The sequence below is a fragment of the Cetorhinus maximus genome, chromosome 27 (assembly GCF_964194155.1).
Source record: "Cetorhinus maximus chromosome 27, sCetMax3.hap1.1, whole genome shotgun sequence".
NCBI lineage: Eukaryota > Metazoa > Chordata > Chondrichthyes > Lamniformes > Cetorhinidae > Cetorhinus > Cetorhinus maximus.
In genome coordinates, this window is record NC_135905.1 from 12,632,266 (window position 1) to 12,656,508 (window position 24,243).

At 44.3% G+C, this 24,243-nt stretch overlaps 1 protein-coding gene across 2 annotated transcripts in view; it reads right to left on the minus strand.

Moving 5' to 3' along the window:
* Positions 1-15,139: 15,139 nt before the first annotated feature.
* Positions 15,140-24,243, minus strand: part of vstm4a (V-set and transmembrane domain containing 4a) — a 57,815-nt gene continuing 48,711 nt past the window's right edge. For both annotated transcript variants that reach the window (XM_078530734.1, XM_078530733.1), the window contains exon 9: positions 15,140-17,716. In XM_078530734.1, the coding sequence (XP_078386860.1) occupies positions 17,567-17,716 (150 nt within the window). In that variant the 3' untranslated portion in view covers positions 15,140-17,566. The remainder of the gene's footprint in view (positions 17,717-24,243) is intronic.

The following is a 24,243-nucleotide window of genomic DNA, read 5'->3' on the forward strand; positions in this document are numbered from 1 at the left end:
TGCAGCTTACAACCTGGTGACAGCAAGTGAAGGACCCCAAAATCCCTAAGAATGAAGAAGTAGGGAAACTGCAGTCTGACCTGAGAGAAGCGAGCCTACCTTGAAGACCTCGAGTACACAGCTGGAGATGGTCTAAAGAAGCTGCATTACAGGCGTGGGGGCGGAAGAAAGGTCCACCGTGCAATGTAGAAGGGCTCCACCAGAGCACATGGAGGTCCATTGTGAGACCCGATCGAAAACAAAGCCAAAGGACTTAGTCTCAGATCACGAACTCCAGAAACAGAGGCTGAAATAAGCTTTTAAATTCGGCACAATACTCGGACAGCACTGCCAGGATGATTGCTTTAGCGGGCACAGCTTGGAGGATGCTGCAGCCTGGATCCAGAGTCGGTGCCGTAACACACGGCAACAGCGGACGAACGGCAAAAAATAAATTTACGCCAAGCAAAAAAATCGGCTTTATTCGATTCTCCCAGCTCAGGAAAGCAAATAGCTGGACAAAGGTTCAAAACGTTTCCTACAGAATAGTTAAAGTTTAAAACGGCTCCATAACTATGACGGGTTCTTGCCAAATCCCAACAAGCGCAGGGAGAAAATAAAAATTTAAAGCTGTACTCCCCAGTGCTGAAAACAGCCATAGATTGATGGTAAATGAATATTGCCAGGCCAATTAAGGCAGGGCCAGGCCAGGTGCAAAATTGCATATTGTTGAGAAGAAGATTTTTAAGATATAGGATAACATCAGGCTTAAACATGAAAACAGAGGCTGAACAAGTGATTTTTTTAATTCATTTATGGGATGTGGGCATTGCTGGCTAGGCCAGCATTTTTGCCATCCCTAATTGCCCTTGAGAAGGTGGTGGTGAGCTGCCTTCTTGAACCGCTGCAGTCCATGTGGTGTAGGTACACCCACAGTGCTGTTAGGGAGGGATTTCCAGGATTTTGACCCAGCGCCAGTGAAAGAACGGTGATATATTTCCAAGTCAGGATGGTGAGTGACTTGGAGGGGCACTTTCAGGTGGTGGTGTTCCCATGTGTCTGCTGCCCTTATCCTTCTAGGTGGTAGCGGTCGTGTGTTTGGTAGGTGCTGTCTAAGAAGGCTTGGTGAGTTCCTGCAGTGCATCTTGTAGATGGTACACACTGCTGGTGCTGTGCATTGGTGGTGGAGGGAGTGAATGTTTGTGGATGTGGTACCAGTCAAGCGGGCTGCTTTGTCCTGGATGGTGTCGAGCTTCTTGAGTGTTTTATGGAGCTGCACTCATCCGAGCAAATGGAGTGTATTCCATCACACTCCTGACTTGTGCTCTGGGGACAGGCTTTGGGAAGTCAGGAGATGAGTTACTCGCCACAGCATCCCTGGCCTCTGACCTGCTCTTGTAGCCACAGTATTTAGATGGCTAGTCCAGTTCAGTTTCTGGTCAATTTAACCACCAGGATGTTGATAGTGGGGCATTCCGTGATGGTGATGCCATTGAACATCAAGGGGCACTGGTTGGATTCTCTCTTGCTAGAGATGATCATTGCCCGACACTTGTGTGGCACGAATGTTACTTGCCACTTGTCAGCCCAAGACTGGATATTGTCCAGGTCTTGCTGCATTTGGATATGGACTGCTTCAGTATCTGAAGAGTTGTGAATGGTGCTGAACATTTTGCAATCATAAGCAAACATCCCTACTTTTGCCCTTATAATGGAAGGAAGGTCATTGATGAAGCAGCTGAAGATGATGGGGCCTAGGACATTACCCTGAGGAACTCCTGCAGTGATGTCCTGGAACTGAGATGACTGACCTCCAACAACCAGAACCATCTTCCTTTATGCTAGGTATGACTCCAACTAGCGGAGAGTTTTCATCCTGATTCCCATTGACTCCAGTTTTGCTAGGGCTCCTTGATGCCACACTCGATCAAATGTTGTCTTGGTGTCAAGGGCAGTCACTCACACCTGACCTCTGGAGTACAGCTCTTTTGTCCATGTTTGAACCAAGGTTGTAATGAGGTCAGGAGCTGGGTGATCCTGGCGGAACCCAGAATAAGCATCAGTGAGCAGGTGATTGCTAAGCAAGTGCTGCTTATTAGCACTGTTGATGACCCCTTCCATTAGTTAACTGATGATGGAGAGTAGACTGATGGGGCGGTAATTGGCCGGGTTGGATTTGCCCTGCCCTTTATGTACAGGACATAGCTGGGCAATTTTCCACATTGCCGGGGAGATGCCAGTGTTGCAGCTATCATACTACTATATTCAGTAGGTCCAATAACGGATGACATAATTACTAAACAAGGAATAAATGAATTTTCCGATAACTTTGAAGTGGTCATGAAGTCCTTTGACAACTACTTTAATGTACGAAGCAATAACATTTTGGAGTGAGCAAAATTTAACAAGAGAGTCCAAAAGCCCTGGAAACCTGTAAATGGGTCATACAGATTGGCTGAAGGCTGTGACTATGGTGACCTTAAATCGGAGCTCATAAGAGATTAAATACTAGTGGGACTGGCCGAAGATACTCTTTAGGGTGTACTCCAATCTAATGAAGATCTGACTTCAGGAAAAAATATCTAAATTGTCAGACAATCGGAAGCAAAACCGATCCATTTTGCATGGTGAAGTTAAATTGTGGTACAGAGCAACCCCAACAATCCAACTCATAAAGGAACAAAAGGGCAAGGAGACTCCAGGGCAAGGAAAGCAATACCTAAGCAAGACACTAGATGGTGGAAGACCATGTCAGCCCTGTGATACCGGAATACCTCATAGGTGTGAGACGTGTCCAGCAATCACTGTGCAGCGCTTTCACTGCAACTGCCTGGGACACTTTGGAAAGATGTGTCCAAAACCTTGACATGTGGAGAGGATCCCAAACGAATCCTTGAGGTAGATGAGCCACACCAGGCAGAAGTCCAACAATGCTTCTTGGGAGAAATCAAGGATCCCAGATTCACATTTCGGAATGCTGACTTATCTGTAAATGGTCACCTCACGAATTTCAAGTTAGACACAGGAGCCAGTGTGATGGTTCTGTTAGACAAAGAACCATGGCTAGTGGAACAATGTCTGAAGCCAACTACAGCACAGTTATATGGGCTAGGAGGCATCAAGCTCCAGGTCAAAGGTACATTGCAAGTGACGCTCCAGTATAAAAACAAACACGGGAGACGTTATATTGCTCCACAACCAAGAATTTTCTGTCCTGAGCAGGAAAGCCTGTGGTAACCTCAACCCCATCCAAAAGATCGACAAGATTAACCAGCAAGGATCTATTTCCAATTGTAAAAAAATCTTTTCCAAAAATTTTCATTGGACAGGAGTAACTGAAGACTGCATACAGCGTAACACTGAGAAACTACGTCAAACCCATGTGCTTGTTCACACCATGGAAGATAGCGAATCCGCTTATGAACCAAGTACAACAGCAGCTTGATGAGATGACCAAGATGGGGGTTACCTTCCCCCATCACTCAGCCGACAGATTGGCGTTCCAGGATGGTCCCGGTTTCAAAGTCAAACGGGTCCATTCGCATCTGTGTCGACCTGAAACAACTCAACAAGGCAGCTGGGAGGAAAATCTACCCCATGTCCTTGGTGGATGGCAGTTTGACCAAACTCTGCAAGAGGACAGTGTTCTCGAAACTTGATGCCAACAGCAGGTTCTGTTAGATGAGAAATCTAAGTTGCTTTTAACTTTTATCACCCCCATTTGGCAGATTCAGCTTCAATCATTTGCCCTCTGGGATTACCCTGGCACCCGAGATTTTTCGACACATGATGTTGGCCATCTTACAAGGCTAGAAAGGAGTCATCTACCATGTGGATGATGTCCTTGTCCACGGTATGACTGCTGAAGTAGCCTCACTGCTGCCTTGAAACTCTTGCAGGAAGCAGGATTGATGTTGAGTGGGGAGGGTTTAAGCTAACTCAGCAGGGGTGTGAGAGCCAGGAGAGAATATTAGAAAGTGATACCAGGTTCCACGGAATGCTGGGAGAGGCAGATAGCAATAAAATAGAGAATAGTAAGTTAATAGATGGAGTCGGAGTAAGGGAGCAAGTAATGAAGTCTAATTCAGAGTTACACTGCATGTATGTGAATGCACGGAGTATAGTTAATAAAATTGGGGAGTTACAGGCACAGATTGCCTTGTGGGATTATGATGTTGTGGCGATAACAGGAACCTGGTTTAAGGAAGGGCAGATCTGGGTGTTAAATGTTCCTGGTTACAAAGTGTTCAGAAAAGATAGGAAAAGGAAAAAAGGAGGAGGGGTGGCGTTTTTGGTCAAGGAACATTGCAGTACTGGAGAAAGAGTATATGTCAAAAGATTCAAGGACAGAATCGATTTAGCTAGAGCTAAGGAATAAGAAGGGTGCAATTACATTGCTCGGTCTAATATATAGACCACCAGCTTGTGGGAAGGATATAGAGGAACAATTCTGCAAGGAAATTACAGAGAGGTGTAAACATCATAGAGTAGTTATAATGGGGGACTTTAACTACCCTTATATAGACTGGGATAGTGGTTGTGTAAGGGGTAGTGAGGGACAAGCGTTCCTAGATTGTGTTCAGGAGAATTTCCTACAGCAGTATGTGTCCAGTCCAACAAGAAAGGAGGCGCTGCTACACTTCTTGGGAATGAAGTGGGCCAAGTAGATCAAGTGACAGTGGGGGAACATTTAGGGGGCAGTGATCATTGTATCATAAGGTTTAGATGATGGTGGAAAATGACACTGGTCAATCTGGAGCAAGAATAATCCATTGGCGGAGAGCGGACTTCAATGGGGCAAGAACAGAGCTGGGCCGGATAGACTGGAACCAAAGGTTGGTGAGAAAAACAGTAGCTGAACAATGGGCTACCTTCAAAGAGGAGATGGTTTGGGCACAATCAAGGTATGTTCCCTCAAAAGAGAAGGGTAGGACAAACAAATCCAGAGCTCCCTGGATGACAAAGGAGATAAAAATTAAGGTTATGAAGAAAAAGTGTGCTTACGACAGGTGTCAGGTAGCAAATACAATTGAGAACCGAGCTGAATACAGAGGGTTCAGGAAGGATGTGAAAAAGCAAATATGAGAAGCAAAGAGGGATTATGAAAAAAGACTGGCAGCTAACATAAAAGGAAATCCCAAAGTATTCTATAAGCACATTAATAGTTATAAGGTGGTAACAGGAGGAGTGGGGCTGATTAGGGACCAAAAAGGAGATTTACACATAGAGGCAAGAGGCTTGGCTGAGGTGTTAAATGAATACTTTGCATCTGTCTTTACCTATGAGGCAGATGCTGCCCAGGCCATGGTGACAGAGGAGGAAACTCAGCCACTAGAAGGGTTTAAAATTGATAAGGAGGAGGCATTGGATTAGCTGTCGGTACTTAAAGTTGACAAGACACCGGGACCAGATGAGATGCATCTGGATTTGGGGGAGGTGCTGGAGGACTGGAGAATTGCAATCATTACATCCTTGTTCAGAAAAGGCTGTAAAGATCTGCCCTGCAATTACAGACCAGTCAGTTTAACTTCGGTGCTGGGGAAACTTCTAGAAATAATTATTCGGGATAGAATTAATAGTCACATGGAAAAATGTGGATTGATTTAGAAAAGTCAGCAAGGATTTGTTAAAGGAAAACCGTGTCCAACTAACTTGCTGGAGTTTTTTGAAGAGGTAACAGAGATGGTTGATGAGGACAAGGCCATTGATGTGGTGTATATGGACTTCCAAAAGGTGTTCGATATAGTGCCACACAACAGACTTGTGAGGAAAGTTATAGGTCATGGAATAAAAGGGACAGTAGCAAAATGGATACAAAATTGGCTGAGGGATAGAAAACAGAGAATAATGGTTAGTGAATATTTTGTGGGCTGGAAGAAGGTTTGTAGTGGAGCTCCCCAGGGGTCAGTATTGCTTTTCCTGATATTTTTAAATGATCTAGATATTGGTGTGCAGGGGACAATTTCAAAGTTTGCGGATGACACAAAAGTTGGGAGAATGGTGAACTGTGAGGAGGGCAGTGTAGAACTTCAAAAGGACATTGACACATTGGTGGAGTGGGCAGATAGGGGGCAGATAAAGTTCAATGCGGAGAAGTGTGAGGTGATACACTTTGGTACAAAGAACATGGAAAGACAGTAAAGGGTACTATTCTAAAGGGTGTGCAGGAGCAGAGAGACCTGGGTGTATATGTACATAAGTCATTAAATGTGGCAGGACAGGTAGAGAGAGCTGTTTCTAAAGCATACAGTATTCTAGGCTTCATTAATGAGGGCATAGAGTACATGAGCAGGGAGGTTATGCACAACTTATATAAGACACTGGTTGGACCTCAGCACAGTTCTGGGCGCCACACTATAGGAAGGATGTCAACGCATTGAAGAGAGTGCAGAAGAGGTTTACGAGAATTGTTCAGGGTGAGACACTTCTGTTATGACGAAAGATTGGAGAAGTTGGGACTGTTTTCCTTGGAGAGGAGAAGGTTCAGAGGAGACTTGATAAAAGTTTTCAAAGTCATGAGGGGTCTGGACAGGGTAGATAGGGGGAAACTGTTCCTGCTTGTAAACGGATTGAGAACCAGAGGGCACAGTTTTAAAGTGTTTTGCAAAAGAAGCAAATGCGAGGTGAGAAAAATCTTTTTCACACAGCGAGTAGTTAGGGTTTGGAAGGCACTGCCTGGAAGTGTGGTGGAGGCAGATTCAATTGAAGCATTCAAGAGGGTATTGGATGATTATTCAAATAGAAACAATGTGCAGGGTTATGAGGAAAAGGCAGGAGTTTGGCACTGAGTTAAAATGTTCAGAGAGTTGGTGCAGACACGATGGGCCGAATGGCCGCCTTCTACACCGTTATAATTCTGTGATCCGAATCTGTAAAGTCGGGGGCTTGGGGGTACAAGGGGTAGCGTGCAAACATTATTGAAAATAGATTTGGGTAAAGACTTGGGGGGAGGTGTAGTATTAGGATGTTCAGGACTGTAAGGGTTCATGTGGGATTGGAGAAACTGTACCACCCATATTATGAGGTAGAGTAGCACATGGGAGTAGTAGAGTGTAATCGGGAGTTTGGTAGAAGTCGGCAGGAAGGTAGCATCTAGTCAGGACTGTATCCTATATATATGTATATATACAGTTATGTGTTGTTAATAAAGCATTATTGTTCAACCATACAAGCCTCCAGACCTCTTCATGAGACAACATGCAACCTGTAATAAGCTTGGAGAGTGCAGGACAGGTTTCTTGTAAGACACAGTAAACTTTATTTACAGAGTTCAGAGGAGACTACATGCTTGTTCCAAGACCAAAGCTAAAAACCTCCATGTCTAGGATTCCCCACGCTTAGAGCTGATTGGTCTACACAGTCATATGGTCCCCATAACAGTAAGAAATGGTTTAACTTACAATCGTTACATTCCTCCCCCTTTAATTTTGTTTTACTCAATCTTATTTACAGAACATCCTAACCCATATCACATACAGTTGTATACAGTTCGTGCCATTATAAATTTAGTCTTTGAGGAAGTTATTGGATTCGGGTAGAGCGACGCAACTCTACAGCTGGAGGTTCTTCCACTGGCTCGACTGGCACAGGAACTGCAGCTTCAGGGACATCCCTAGACACTGGCAGTTCAGAATTATTTACCTCAGCGGAGACGCCCGGTAAGTCTATTCTTTGTCGATCTGGCACCTGAGGCGTCGAAGTTTTGATTTCAATTTCAGGTGGATTCATTGGTTGTTGGAGGGTTTCTCAACTTCTGAGATAATCCACATGTTTCCGAACATTTCTTCTTTTTTCACTTTCCACTTCTACCTGATAAGATAAAGGTCCTATTTCAGAGACGATTGTACCAGGGACCCATCTCAGTCCAGTTGCAAAATTTTGTACAAAAAAAACTACCTCTCCCACAGTAAACTTTCAACTTTTACTGTGAATGTCATGATTTACTTTCTGGCTCCCTTGGTTTCTTTCCACCTTCCCCTCTAAATTAGGGAATACTAGACCCAATCTCATAGGAAATTAGCACTTCATCAACAATTCTGAAGGTGTTAAATGAGTGGACATGTGGGGAGTTATGCAATGGCTGAACAGCAATCTTGAAATTCATGTTGCTAACGTTCCCGCTGATAGTTTCTTCATACCTGCTTTAAAGGTTTATACTGCTGTTTCCGCCAAGCCATTAGATGAGGGATGGTACGGTGCTGTTCTGACGTGTTTAATCCCATTTAGGTTCACGAACCTTTGGAATCCAGCACTAGTGAAAGCTGTGCCATCGTCTGACACAATAACTTCAGGTAAACCATGAACACTGAAACTCTGGCACCGTTTTTCAATAGTTGCAGACAAAGTAGGTGATCTCACTTCAAAAACCTCCATCCGTTTGGAATGTGCGTCAATAATCACCAGAAACAAGGTACCTAGAAATGGGCCTACATTGTCTATTTGTACTCTAACCCAGGGTTGACCAGGTCACTCCCACGGAAGCAGCGGAGATGAACGGACAACTTCTGCTGTTGCTGACACTGGAGACCGTGTTCCACCATTTTTTTAATATCACTGTCTATACCTGGGCCACCAGATGTAACTTAGTATGAGCATCTTCATTTTCAAAATACCAGGATGCACACTACGAAGTTCTCATAGAATGGTTCTCTTCCTTGTACAGGGATAACTACTCTTGTTCCCCATAAGATACCATCTTGACAACTCAATTCAGATCTACCTACAAAGAATGGTTTTAATCCTTCAGGAACTTGTGCATTTGACCATCCTTGTAATAGTTGTTCACGGACTCTTGATAAAACTAGTTCCCGATTCGTCCAATTCTTTATCTGTCTTGCGCAGACTGGTGAGGAAATTTAATGCAAGTGAGGGACTTGTATGTGTGCAATAGTATCTGGAAAAGGGAGACAACTGAGGGCGTCTGAATTTGTTATATGCACACCCGGACGGTGCATAAAAGTGTACTCGCATGCCGACAATATTAAAGCCCATCTTTGAATTCTGGCAGAAGCTATTGGTGGGATTTCCTTATCTTCAATAAACAATCCCAACAGTGGTTTGTGATCTGACACTATGGTGAAGTATCAGTGTAAATATTGCTGGAACTTCTTTACTCCATATACGGTAGGTAAGCCTTCTTTTACAATTTGTGAGTATCCTTTCTCAGCTGCAGAAAGGGTTCTGGATGCATCTCCTATCGGTCTTTCAGATCCATCCTCCATCTTGTGTGACAATACTGCCCCTACTCTATTGGGAGGTGCATCACAAGTGAGTATCAATTCCTTAGATGAGTCATAGTGCACTAGAAGACACAACGAGTGTAAAATCTTCTTAACTCTCGTGAAGGCTTCCTCTTGCTGAGCCTTCCAGGACCATCTGTGGCTCTTCTTCAATAATAAGTGTGAAGAGGCTAAAGATAGATTATGCAAAAATTGACAGTAATAGTTAACCATGCCCAAAAAAGGCTTGAGCTCCGTGACGTTGGGAGGAGAGGGTGCTTCCTTGATTGCCCTGACTTTCTCCTCTAATGGATGCAACCCTTGGGCACCAACTTAATGACCCAGATATACAACTTCCTTTGCTTGGAAGGTGCATTTTTCTTTTTTTAAATAAACACCAACCTCTAAAAATCTCTCCAGAACATCTACCTGGTTGGCCACATGCTCTGCTTCTATGGATCTTGTAATTAGGACATCGTTCAGGTACACTATAATTCAAGGGGATCCTTGTAATAAGCTTCCCATAGTTCTCTGGAAAATCGCACAGGAAGAGGACACACCAAGGGGTAGGCCAGTATACTGGTACAGGCTCTTGTGCATGTTTATGGTGACATACCTTCTTGATGTGTTATCCAACTTGAGCTGCTGATATGCATGGCTCATGTCCAGTTTAGTATAGGATCTTCCTCCTGTGAGTTTAGCATACAGATCTTCTATCTTTGGGATTTGGTACTTGTCCAATTTCACAGCCTTGTTTACCGTTAATTTATAATCCCCACAGATGCGAATGGTCTGTCTTTAGCATAGGGATTATGGGTGCTGCCCGCTCTGAAAACTGTATTATTCCTAATTTCTTCAAACAACATAATTCCACATCAACCTTGTCTCTCAAACCATAAGGCACAGGTCTTGCCTTAAAAAACCGAGGTGTTGCTTCAGGGTCCACGTATGTCTTAGCTTGCAGACCTTTGATTTTCCCCAACTCAACTCAGAATACTCTGTCATACTTTTTCAGCAACTCTGGAATTTCTCCAGTCCGGACCTGAAAAATTTCTGACAGTTTCGTTTGATTTCCTTCAACCAATCACAGCCCAGAAGGCTAGGTCCTTCTCCAGTTACAATTATTGGCAGCTAAACCGCCCGTATGATACAGGTACAAGTACAGAGGTGTTGCCTTTCACCTGTATTGCTTCTCCTGTATATGTTTTTAACTGAGCAGCGGTTTTCTCCAAACGCAATGGCTGGGTACCTTCTCTGAGGTATTTATAGATGTCTTCTCCCACCACTGTGATCGAAGCTCCTGTACCACCTCCATGAGCAGAGGCTTTCCATTTACTTGAAGTGTAACAGTGATTGGTTCAGTTTTCCTGGCCTTCAGCTTGTGTAGGGAATAAATGTCAGCCTCAGTAACATCTGGCTCTTTTATATTGTGCACTTCATTTAACTTGACTTGCTGGCTGGATGGCTGTCTTGATCTAGCCCTGCACTGTTTAACGAGCTGCCAATTATTGTGGCTGTAGTGGCATTCTGCCTCTTTACATCTACATCTCAGCACTTTCCATTGCTAGCGCTATCTCCATGGCGCGTTTCAGGTCTACCTCAACTTCTGCAAGCAAACGGTGCTGAATGGCCTCGTCGTTTATGCTGCAACCTAAACGGTTTTGCAACATGTCGCTTAAAGTATCACCGCAGTCACAGCGCCCCGTTAACTTTTAATTTTGCAACGATTGACTCACCGGGGGGAGCCCATACTCGAGAATTAAACTTGAATCTTTGCATGATCGCAGCGGGTTTAGGCTGAACATGTCCTTTCATGAGGTGGACTAGCTGTGGGAAGATTCTGGAATTTGGTACGTTCGGTGCTGTCAGCCTATGGGTTAGATTATAGGTTTTGCTCCCGCAGGCGCTTACGAGAATTGCTTTCTGTTTCTCTTCCGCCGTTATTTGGTTAGCGACTAAGTAGAAACCTAAGCGCTCAACGTATTGACTCCAGTCCACGATGGATGAGCCGTACAGGTCAATCCTGTGCAAGCGAGGTAGTGCTGGTCAGTATACATCTTTTCTTCCCTTAAAATATTGGAATACTCACAGTCACGAGGCGAGGTGCTGCGTAGGCGCTATCCCGTCCTCGTCGCCAGTTGTAATAAGCTTGGAGAGTGCAGGATGGGTTTCTTGCAAGAAACAGTAAACTTTATTAACTTCAGAGGAGGCTACATGCTTGTTCCAAGACCAAGGCTAAAAAGCTCCGCCCCTAAGATTCCCCACACTTAGGGCCGATTGGCCTATACAGTCCCCATAACAGTGAGAAATGGTCTAACTTACAATCACTACACAACCTTACAATGGAAAGAGCCTAGCAAGCCATTCAATTCAAGGGCAATCAGGCAACAAACGCTGGCTCTGTCAGTGACGTCTGCACCCCATGAAAGAATAAAGAGAAAAGAATCTTGAAAGGGGTAAAAATTACATGCATGTTTGGGGGGTTGGGGGAGGGGGGTGCGGTTAAAGGGAGGGGGATGGTGAGTGGGAAGATAAGGGACCTGGACTCATCAGAAGCACCAAGGCCCATGATTTCTCTCCCTGGCTCTGGATAACACAACAAGGGTTTGAGATTTTTTTGGCAGGTTTGAGGGCGGTGAGTGGAATATTCCTGCCCCTCAGCCCCGAAAAGTAACAATGCCCCCTGAGGGGAGAACGATTGTCCACCCCGTCCATTCCCCACCCCTGGAATATGATCCCAGCGCCAACTCATTAAATGTCAACATTATGTTCCGCGATTGAAATTGAAAGCCTGTTGGTTGAGGACAATGCAGCAGGGCATTGGAGGCCTTAATTCATGTTGGAAATGGTGTATGCCGTGGAGAATGGAGAGTAAATTCAGGGCACTCATGCCTGCAGTGAGAGGATCGATGGGAACAAAGGTAGAGCTCTAGCATGTAATTCTGTGCTAACTGGCACTAAGTTGCCAGTCACTTAGGGAAGCCACAAGGAAGACTAATGTAGCGAACGAGAACAGAAAATGTCACAGATGCAGGAGGGATGGTCCTCTAATGATGCCTATTTTGACCTCTGTGTGAAGCACATTGCAACGTTTTCTATGTTAAAGGTGCTATACAAATGCAAGTTGTTGATGGAGTTAGAAAGCAAAGGCTTGAATTTGTATGGCACCTTTCATGACCTCATGAAGTCCTGAGGCACTTTGCAGTTACTTTTTTAAAAAATTCGTTCATGGGATGTGGGCATCACTGGCCAACATTTATTGTCCATCCCTAAATTAGGGGGCATTTAGGAGTCAGCCATATTGCTGTGGGTCTGGAGTCACATGTGGGCCAGACCATCAGATTTCCTTCCCTAAATAAAGGACATTTGTGAACCAAATGGATTTTTAATGACAACCAGCAATGGTTTAATTGCAGATTTTCATTAAATTCAGATTTCACCATCTGTTATAGTGGGATTTGACCCTGGGTCCCTAGACTACCAGCCCAGTGGCTAATACCACTACACCACCCCCTCTCCCCTTTTGAAGTGTAGTGTACTGCTTGTAATGTGTAGTCTGGGACACTGTTTTCACTTTTATGACCTTCTACTGCCCCTGATTTCCGATGTGTGGGTTTCGTACAGGCAGCGCCAAACTCAAAGTAAATTGACTACATTTAACCACCAGGGAAAATATGTCTTTCATTTTCTCTGCCTGGGTTGGAGTTGGTCTTAATGAATCTGGCAAGTTTACTTTGGAGTTGCAACAGAAACATGAGCACCCGTGAGTTGCGAGCCAGAAGTATTGGCAATTAGACACAAAACCATTTGAAATGAAAAAAACAAGAAGTTACTGCTTAGGTAGAGTAGCTTTGCTGTGCATCTAGTCTCCCTATCCTGATACTGAAACCAAAACTTGTTTTTCTTCACTTTCATGGTAAATGCTGGGCTCAAACGCAGGCAAGGGAAAGAAGCTAGTATCACAAAGAATTCCCTCCCATCGCTGCCTACCGACAGTCTCAACATTCAGCTTAGCCCAATGGTGATCCTGCTCAGTCCACACACACTCAGCCCACAAACGGCAGGTGGAAAAACCTCAAGCAGGGAGCGGCCAAATTCCCTCAAGCGCTTCTCTCCAAGCGGCAGGAGAAGCACAACTTCAGTCTGTAAATGGGCACAGCAGCACTCTAGTGCCACCTAGGATCCAGGAGTTTGGTTCATCTGGCACACCCTTTTAGGAGCACAGGAGCAGGAGTTAGGCCATTCTGCCCCGCGAACCCTGTTCCGTTATTCAATTCCATTATGGGTGATCTGTATCTTGACTCCATCAATCCACATGAGTTAAATGTTCCTTCGTACTCTTACCAAACAAAAACCTAGCGACCTCAGTTATCCAGAAGGATGCCATCCTCTTAGGGAAAACAATTCTAGATTTGACGACCTGACTGAGTTATTCTTACTTTAATCACGGTAAACTCTGAGTGATAAGTAAAATTATGCATACACTTAGTCCTGTATGATTCCTGTGCAGCTCGTGAACTCCTTTACGGTCTAGCCTTTCACACTGTGAGAGTAAATACCTCAAGTCCATAGGATAACTAGATCCTGCCTTTCTCGGGTCAAACACAGCGCCTTGAGAATTTTGCACTGCGTCTTCCTTCGGTTTATAAGCAAATCAATTCTTGCAATGGACGAGTGAAATCATTCTCCCCGACGAGAGCACAGCCTTCCCCGTGAGAGTAACATAATGGGGGGGATTTAAACCTAAGCCTCCCGCTGAGAAACTGACGGGATCGGGTGCAGAAACGATTTTAAGCCCTGCTCGATTGTATTCGTTATTGATGTCAATGTTTGGCAGGGTGTAAAACTGATATCCCACCCAGTCCAACAGGTTTCTCACCCAGAACGTCAGGTTAAACTGACCTCCTCATTGCCTTTTGTAAGTTAGAAGGGGGGCTCCTCAGGAATCTGTCAACATTTGCCCAGCACCACTGCTCAAAAGGGTTCAGGAGCCATTGCTTAATTGTACATGTACTCAGTCAATCAGTATAAGAAGTAGAAACAGAAGTAGGCCATTTGGTCCCTCCAGCCTCCTCCGCCATTCAACAAGATCATGGCTGATCTTCCACATCAACTCCACCTTCCCGAACTATCCCCATATCCCTTAATTCCCTTAGTATCCAAAAATCTATCAATCTCCTTCTCTGATACATTCAATGACTGAGCATCCACAGCTCTTTGGGATAGAGAATTTCCAAGACTGACAACCCTTTGATTGAAGAAGTTTCTCCTCATCTCAGTCTTCAATTATCAACTGCTTAATCTGTGAACATGACCCCAAGTTCTAGGCTCCCCAGACAAGCGAAGTAGCCTCTCTGTGATCGACCCTTCCAAGCCCTCTTAGAATTTAAACATTTCAGTTAGAACACCTCTCATTCTTCATGACTCCAGGGATTTCAGGCCCATTCGACTCAATCTCTCCACATATGCCTCTCTTGCCAGCAGATTGGTTAGTCTGTTTGCACAGCAAGATGAGGGAAGACAAGGCATGATCCCAGGTGTCTACTGGTGAGCACACAGACCCCCGTGAATAGGCATGTGAAAGCTCACCATCCTGTTCATGTAGACCCTGGGGGGGTACATGGGCAGTATGATGGGTGTGAGCTGGCAAACTGACTCTCGATAGATCACGTAACCTCAAGCATAAGTGGTTATCGGTGTTTCATGATAATTTGCGCTATTTCAGCTGATTTCACCCAGAATGTGCTGATATCTGGATGGAAACAAAACAGGAAACTTCAGACCTGCTTTCACAAAGATATCAGTTATTGGCGCAAATGAAGGAACCTGGGATTGCAGTTGAATTTTTCAGTACAATGTTTGGGTTCTCTGTCATATCATATTTTCTCTCTCTCATATATGTAGAAATGATTGCCTTTAAATTCTGCAAGGTACATATATCGTAAAAGCACAAGGTCACTTCAGTTTATTATTGTTCATTATTGCATATCCTGGCATTACATTGAAAATCAACTTCTAATTTTTTTTCCACATATGCAAACTCATAGCTGGCATTTCATGACGAGACTCTGCACAGGGACATCTTCCATGCAAATAATTCAAGTAATCCGCCAAGTATCTGAACCCCTAAGACACGAAAATATTAAACTGCCAATATTATCAGAACAGAAAAGGCTGAGTTGGAGCAGCTTGACCAATTTCAGAGCTCACACTGGTGGCTTCTCCATTACATGATTTTGTTGAAAATGCTACTTTTATGGGATACTTCAGTCACTTTTAGATGATGTATTTCCGTTATCCATCCAGGGCTGACTCCAACAGCCAAGAGGGAGCCTCGATGGCCACTAAGAGGCGCCAAAGACTGTCCACACTTGGCTTCATTTTACGGGTTTCTCAGCTGAGATATCCCACGGCTCCAGTTAATGAAACAGAGGCAGTGAGCAGGCTGGGAATCAAACTAGTGTCAGTCCCTATATGGTATCATCGGTCGTTAGCACTACACACTGACACGCATACAGAGTACCTATATAGTGTGAGGATTGTGGTACCAAGTTAGGATGATAACAATAGCTCACATCACCACACACTCGCTCAGGCACACTTAGTGGCTCACGCACTCTCATTCACAATGCTAACATACACAGACAAATTATGTAGTCATATAAATACAGAGTCTGCAAATACTGTTACGAGTAACTCATCTCCTGACTCCCCAAACCTGTCCACCATCTACGAGGCACAAGTCAGGAGTGTGATGGAATACCTCCCCACTTGCCTGGATGAGTGCAGCTCCAACAGCACTCAAGAAGCTCAACACCATTCAGGCCAAAGTAGCCCGCTTGATTGACACCCCATCCATCACATTAAACATTCACTCCCTCCACCACTAACACAGTGGCAGCAGTGTGTACCATCTACAAGATGCACTGCAGCAGCTCAGCAAGGATCTTTCAACAGCACCTTCCAAACCTGTGACCTTTGCCCCCTGGAAGGACAAGGGCAGCAGATGCATGGGAACACCACCACCTGCAAGTTCCCCTCCAAGCCACACGCCAACCTATATAGCCCACCTTACTGGGTCAAAATGCTGGAATGCCCTTCCTAACAGTGGCATCGTTGTAATGTCACTGCTAATCGAAAGGCCCAGGCTAATGCTCTGGGGACATGGGTTGAAATCCCAACATGGCAGCTGGTGGAATTTCAATTCAATTAACAAATCTGGAATATAAAGCTAGACTCAGTAATGGTGACCATGACAACAATCCATGATTGTTGTAAAAATCCATCTGATTCATTAAGGTCCTTTAGGGAAGGAAATCTGCTATCATTACCTGGTCTGGCCTACATGTGACTCCAAGCCCTCAACAATGTGATTGATTCTGAAATGGCCTAGCAAGCCACTCAGCTGAAGGGCAGTTAGGGATGGGCAACAAATGCTGGCCTTGCCAGTGATGATGCCCACATCCCATGAAAGAATAAAAAGATGGACTGCAGCAGTTCAAGAAGGCGGCTCATGACCACCTTCTCAAGGGCAATTAGGGATGGGCAATAAATTCTGGCCTTGCCAGAGATGCCAACATCCCCAAGGTGAATAGAAAAAAACATCTCTCTTCAACTTATTCATTCAATTCACCGCCCACCTCCCCACCCACATGTATAGTGTCTATAATATAACCTCACAGGGACATTATCAAACAAAATTTAACATAGATATATATATATATCCACACACATTCAGCTCATGCATGCATTCGCGTTTGCTTGCCCACTGCTTCACCCACTCGAACTCACACAGAAAATAATTATTCTTTTCCTCACAAAAGACCATTAATTCAAAACTTATTGCGAGTGTCCACCCATTAAATTATTTCACACACACACTTGCAAATGTGCATGCATTCCTTATTTGTCTACCGCAGGGCTTTCAGTGATGCAGGAAGATGGGGTGTACTCAGTCCCAGGCCTCCTCGTGCTCAAAATCGATCCTAGTGCAACTAAATGATTGAAGACGCAGTTTGATGGAGAAGGCCCAAAAGCTGTGTATTCCTCCCCTATTTGGGGGCAGTGACTGAGCAAATGCCCCAATGTGGACAAGGTGAGTTTCACTATTTGTGTAGTTTGGTGGTTTGAACTATGTTGTTTGACAGTGTGGATAAGATAGCCCACTCCCCTTTACCACTGCAGTCTCTAGGCTGCCTGTGCCATACAGGTTTACATACAAATGCTTCAACAGGCCTGGGGAATATCGTAACAAGGCGTCAGTCTCACTGAAGTCACATAAATATGCACACTACAAACACTTTATTGTTCCTTAAATATTGTTCTGTCAGTGTTAAATGTGCATTTCCTGAAGCTCTTCCAGTTGGAGTTCATTGACCTTGGTTTTCAGAGAAAAGGATCTTGGCATAGACCGTAGTGGCAGACTGGGAGCTCGGAGATGTAGGATTGCTTGGGGCACTTGGCTGTGTTGGCACAAGTTCCAGTTCAGCATACGTCAGACTATCCTCTACAATTCGAGGCTGAGAGAGAGAAAGAGAGAGAGAGAGAGAAACAGCATTACCAAACAACCTAAAACAAAATTTTAAAAAAGCCAAGAGCAAAGATTTAAGATACTTGACAAAAGTTACAGGGCGTAGTGGTATTGTCACTAGACTAGTAAAACAGAGACCCGATGTAATGCTCTGAGGCCCCGGGTTCAAATCCCACCAAGGCAAGTGTAGAATTTGAATTCAGTAAATTAAGTAATTAAAAGTCTAATGGTGACCATGAACCATTGTTGTAAAAACCCATCTGGTTCACTAATGTCCTTTAGGGAAGGAAATCTGCCATCCTTACCTGGTCTGGCCTACATGTGACTCCAGACTCACAGCAATGTGGTTAACTCTTAAATCCCCTCTGAAATGGCCCAGCAAGCCACTCAGTTGTATCAAACCGCTAAAAACAAGTCAATAAGGAATGAAACCAGTCAGACTAACCAGCATCGACCTAGGAACCAGAAACAACAATGGCAAACTCAGCCCTGTCAACCCCAAACAGACCTCCTTACTAACATCTGGGGGCTTGTGCCAAAATTGGGAGAGTTGTCTCTCAGACAAGTCAAGCAACAGCCTGACATAGTCATACTCACAGAATCAATCACACCTTACAGATAATGGGTGGGATTTTCCACATCTGCCTGCTACCGGGATCGTCCGGTCTTGCCGCAAGTCTATGGACATCTGGCTGGGGCACTGCCTCGCCCATGGCAGGTCCCACTCACAACAGGGCCAGAAAATCCTGGCCCATGTCCCAGACACCGCCATTACCATCCCTAGGTATGTCCTGTCCCACCAACAGCACAGACCTAGCCGAGTTGGAGGCACAGTGGTATACAGCCAGGACGTAGTTGCCCTGGGAATCCTCAACATCAACTCCGGCCCCCATGGAGTTTCATGGCACCATGTCAAACACGGGCAAGGGAATCTCCTGCTGATTACCACATTCAGTTCCTCCCTTGGCTGATGAATCAATATGTGGTGGCCTAGGCAACTGCAGGGAGCCCATCTGGCACTGGGTTAATGAGAAGTTGAATTGTATGCCTAGGCCTAAGAGAAAAATACTACAACCTTGAATACAATCTTGTCTGACCACCATTGTAGGATGAGCCCTGAGACATTCCATTTTGTTCTTTCTCAGGCCGAATGTAATCAGGGCTGTGATAAGCAACTGCATAACCAAACATCTGCTGTGAGGGAAATGGAAATTTACTGGAACATGGATTGGTCAGTTAACTTATGCAAATAAACGGATAGGCTTGTTGCAAAGCTTACTGATCGGCTGTAAAAATGCTTTTAACAAGTCTGAGTGTATTCTGCTACGAGACTGTACAGTAGCTCTCATTGTGCTGTCTCCCTTGTGCACAAGTAATAAATGGGATTTCTACATACGAAATGATACCTCGGTGTGATTAATCTCCGACAGTTTCTTGGAGGTTCCACCAAGATGACTAACCCCTGGGGTTGAGTCACGGAGCGCCAGTGTTAGGACCTCACGGTTCAAGGACTCCTCAGTCCGCGGCAGCCCCATTTGGGCTTCTGGGGTTCGTTGACCTGCGATCTGTCTTCGCCTGCCTGTGGCTGACTCTTAGGGTAAGTCATCTATTTAAGTATTTAGGAGATTAGTTGTCGCCGGGACTGCTCTGGCCAGGATATACTCGAGGTCGGTAGCCTCTGGAGTTCAGGATATACTCGGGGTCAGTAGCCTCTGGAGTCTGTACTGAGTGTGTGTGTGCATGATTGCGGCTCGGGGTCCAGGATCCCTTGAGCGTGTGAGTGGACTGATTGGTGAAAGTACATTAGTAGATTGCGGGTTGGGGACCTGCCAAGGACTGGCCTTTCTTAGTTATTAGATAGAGAATGGGTAATATGGCATCAAAGAAACCCCAGGTTCCCCCTTTGAAGGGAGCCCCAAGTGCTTATATGTATGTCCATTACGGTCCTGAAATTGTCCAATATGTTTCTGATTGGGTTAAATGGACTCAAGGTAAAGGAGAGAGCTTCCCACCAGATGTAACTTTCAATCGGGTCAGAATTGAGCGCTTATATGTTTTAAGGGATGTAGATAGTCTGCTACTGAATTTTCTGTAACTTAAAAAAAAATGAATTGATCTAAGTTACAAGAGCTGTTTGTGCTGAAGAGAGAGAGGGAGAGAGAGAGAGAGAGAGAGAGAAAGGGAGGGTACCCCTAGGGGGCTAATGAGCAATTGACAAGCAGCAGCAGAGAAAATGTGAGCTTTCGTCAGTTTGAAGGTCCCTCTAGGTGGAGCCTTCAAGATCCCTTTATTCCCCCATTGCTACTCGAAGCTTCGTTTAGAGTTAAGTTCAATATTATAGGAGTATCGATACATACCTTTATCTATATGTTTGTTTGTGTGCAATGAAGCATTTATATGTGAGCTTTAATGTGTTTTCTTCCCCGAATTGTCTTCTGTGTGTGTAGTTAAGCACTTAAGAGTCGAAAGCCCCATATTAGATTAAAGGAAAAGTTTATTCAAATATTCCAAAGTTTTGAGTATAAGGTTTGAGTTGAGACTTCTGGCAAAAATCGTAATGTGAAGGTAGTGTAAAGATAAAACAGGGCTTGCCTTTGGTCGAGATGAACCAACCCTTGTACTACCCCCTTGCAGACTAATAGGGAATAACCCTCATCACCAGCTTCCAAGATGATTGGGATTAATACATACGAGTTGGTATTCTAAAATTCTGAGGACAAGATTACGTGAAATTCTAGGAAAACCAAATGACATAAACACAAGGTCTAGGTGGTTCCAATGGAGAAAAAGGGGTTTCTTATGAAGAGATGAATTAAATATTAAAGGAAATCTGCATCCCAACAGCACTGTAATTTGAATTTGGGACAATCTTGAGATGTAAAGTGCAGTGTAATTTAAGAGGTTACTTTGAATAACGAGGATGCTATCCAAAGATAAAGAATGTGTCGATAAACATATGGGACTTCTAATCTGGATACAAATCATTACACATGAAAAAAGAGGTTGTTTTAATTTTGATAGTGTAAATTACAGTTCTTACAAAGTTTAAAAATTTGAGGTTTGGTTCTTGTTAAAGTTCTCAAAAGGGAATTTTCATTTTAAAAGGTTTGACAACAATTGGCACTAATTCAAATGCTGTAAGCTTTTGTATTTGTCAAGTCTGTTCCCAAAATGTGAAGCTAAGCTCAAGACCTTGACAAAGTTTGGCAGAAATCCAATTTTTGGCCGAGTTAATGAATCTGGGATAATTCTAAAAGAACCGGGTCAGACACAATTTAGCGGGTTACTTTTGAGACAATAAAATGTTTGAGAAGAAGATAAGGAAGCAAAACATGTCAATACCTGATTTCTGTTTTAAAACTGTTATGAGAATATTTTATTCATTTTAAAGTCTCTCCGGGTAACCTGAACAAGATGGTAGCTGTTGCATGTGTAAAATGGCATGAGGCAAGTAGGGGAATGAGTTAGGGAGAGAGGACATAATGTACAAACTGTTTTAAGGGAAATGAATTTGATAATCTGGCCATCAACTGAGGCATTGGAACTGCACAGGGGGAGATAAGCAAAGATCTAGAGACAGAGATCCCCGTTGAAATGGAATAGTTAATATGGCCTAAAGAGTAAGGAAACATTTTAAACAATCAAGACAATAGAGAAACTAACTTCAAGAGAATCAAGATGATTGTGGTCAGAAAAAAAACCTTAGAGATAAAATTATTCAGTGTCTGTAGTTGAGGCAATTGAAGGGTAAGGAGAAAAAAATACTTAACAATTTATCACAAGATAGATACAGGTAAAGGGAAAGCTGGGAAAAGGCTAAATAGATGTATTATTGACTATATTAATGTGCCTGCGAGCTACAAAAAGTAAGACCACAGGATAACACCTTGATGACAGGGAGAGTTAAGCGGTTCCCAGAGACAACCATCACTGGAAGTGAAGATACTGAGCCATTGAAAGATAGGATAAGAAAGTGCACTGTAGAGTTGTTTAAGGAATTGAGGTCTGGCATGAGACAGCAGCAGGAGAGAGTAAACTGGAAGGAGTGGGGTTGCCTACCCAGATGGATTCAGAACAGGGAACTCATTTCACAGGGAGAGTCATTCAAGAAGTGTGTAATGTTATGGAGATTAAACAGAAATTCCATATTCCTTACCACCCCCAGAGTCCAGGGATCGTGGAAAGGATGAACTGAACTTTAAAAACATCTATAGCCTAAGCAATTCAGGAGACAGGCAACAACTGGGCCACAGCATTGCCCAGCATTCTGATGCGCCTTAGGGTGACACCAAATAGGACTACCAGGTTCACCGCATTGAATTGATAACAGGAAGGGCCATGCAATTACCTGAAGGCATTTTAGTGGGAGGAGGAGATGTAGGGCCACTGAAAGGAAAAATACGGACTATGTAAGGGAATTAAGTAAGCAATTGCATGAGTTAAGGAAGGAAGTCAGAGACCGACAGGTGATTGAGGATATGGAAACAAGCAAATCCAAAGAGCAACAATGGAGCAAGTGGGGAATAAGGTGATGGTCAAGGTGAGCTCACAGCGAACAGGCATGGACCATACGAGGTAATTATGGCAGGTGATACATGCGCACTTGTAGATATGAGAACAGGAAGTAAATGGAGGCATTACACACAGTTAAAGATACATGACAATTGACCAAGCGGTAACCCAGAGAACAAGGGCAGATGTTAATGTCTCCACAGATCTACGATCCTGGTCGTGGGCATATCAGTACTGGCAACAAGGTCGGGGATCATCACTGCTCATTCCACACCGCAGGAGAAACTTTGGTACAGCACGGACAATGCCGAATGCGACACGCAACGGGGAATGATAAATGTAACATTAGGAGAACAAGTGCTTTCGAATTGTAGTAAGGGTTTGCTTCAGATCGGGCGTGGGAGGTCCGCCACTACCCAGCCACCTTCCACACCTACTTCCACAGTCTGAGTAGAGATAATTGAAGCCCCTCAGACCAAGCCAACAGACCCACCTTGTCCAGCCATGTATCCAGGGCCAACAAATGGTCTTGTATAGATCAATCAAAATAAAGTTCTATATGATAATGTACACCATGAGCTGGTACCCGTAATCTTGAACATATCCGGTGTCGTCCTGCCCCAGTGGTGCTTAACCCATACCCAAGCACTCTACACGGCTCTGACGCACCAGTTGATGACTGAAGCAGTTCAGTTCAATGGCGAGATGCGATCAGGCTCGGGAGGGAACTGCGTTAAGCGCAGCCTGATAAATGATGCCGCTACAATATTCAATATAGGGACATCATTGGTTAATCCAGAACCTGGTAACTGTTGACCAGAGGGTCTGAGCTTTAAACTTAAGGAGATTCTAGAGAGGGGACAGGGGATCCAGGATACCCAATTACATATGGACCAGGACATGACACGGTTAATCCAAAGTCTGGCTACCATGCTCGAAAGTCATGTGGGGACTATCAATAAATTAATTGAAATAGGGAAAGATATTTCAGACGAAGCGAGCAGAAATGATGTATGCAGCACCTATGGATCTTGGGCACTGGAACAAGCCCTAGAAAATTTAAGACAGAATAAATGTTGGATTTGTACTGTATTTCCCATCCTTTGACTGGTGAGGGTGGCTCCCTAACATCAGCGGGTGGTTTGGGGGCCTTTTTAAAACCCTCCTCAAATACCTTGTCATAGGTCTTGCCCTACGCATTGTTCTGTACATTGTTTTCCAGCTCGTCCTCTGTTACATCCACTCTGTCTGTCGACTACAGAACCTCCAGAGTCCTGGTGGCAAGCCAGCTAACCATTCCCTCCCTCTCCTCAGGAATCAGGACCCCACTGAGGATGAAGCCCGGCAACTAGGATACATAGGACTTGGCTAAGGGTGGTGGATTGTCCTTGTAGGACAAAAGTGGGGGGGAAGTGTGGTGGCCTAGGCAACTGCAAGGAGCCCATTTGGCACTGGAAGGGTTAATGAGAAGTTGAATTGTATGCCTAGGCCTAAGAGAAAAATACTACAACCTTGAGAAGAATACAATCTTGTCTGACCACCATTGTAGGATGAGCCCTGAGACATTCCATTTTGTTCTTTCTCAGGCCGAATGTAATCAGGGTTGTGATAAGCAACTGCGTAACCAAACATCTGCTGTGAGGGAAATGGAAATTTACTGGAACATGGATTGGTCAGTTAACTTATGCAAATAAATGGATAGGTTTGTTGCAAAACTTACTGATCGGCTGTAAAAATGCTTTTAACAGGTCTGCGTGTATTCTGCTACGAGACTGTACAGTAGCTCTCATTGTGCTGTCTCCCTTGTGCACAAGTAATAAAAGGGGTTTCTACGTACGAAATGATGTCTTGGTGTGATTAATCTCCGACAAATACCCCTCCATGTTGAACACCACGTGGAGGACTTCAATGTCCATCACCAAGAGTGGCTCGGTAGCAGCACTGCTGACCGAGCTGGCAGAGTCCTAAAGGACATAGCTGCTAGACTGGGTCTGTGGCAGGTAG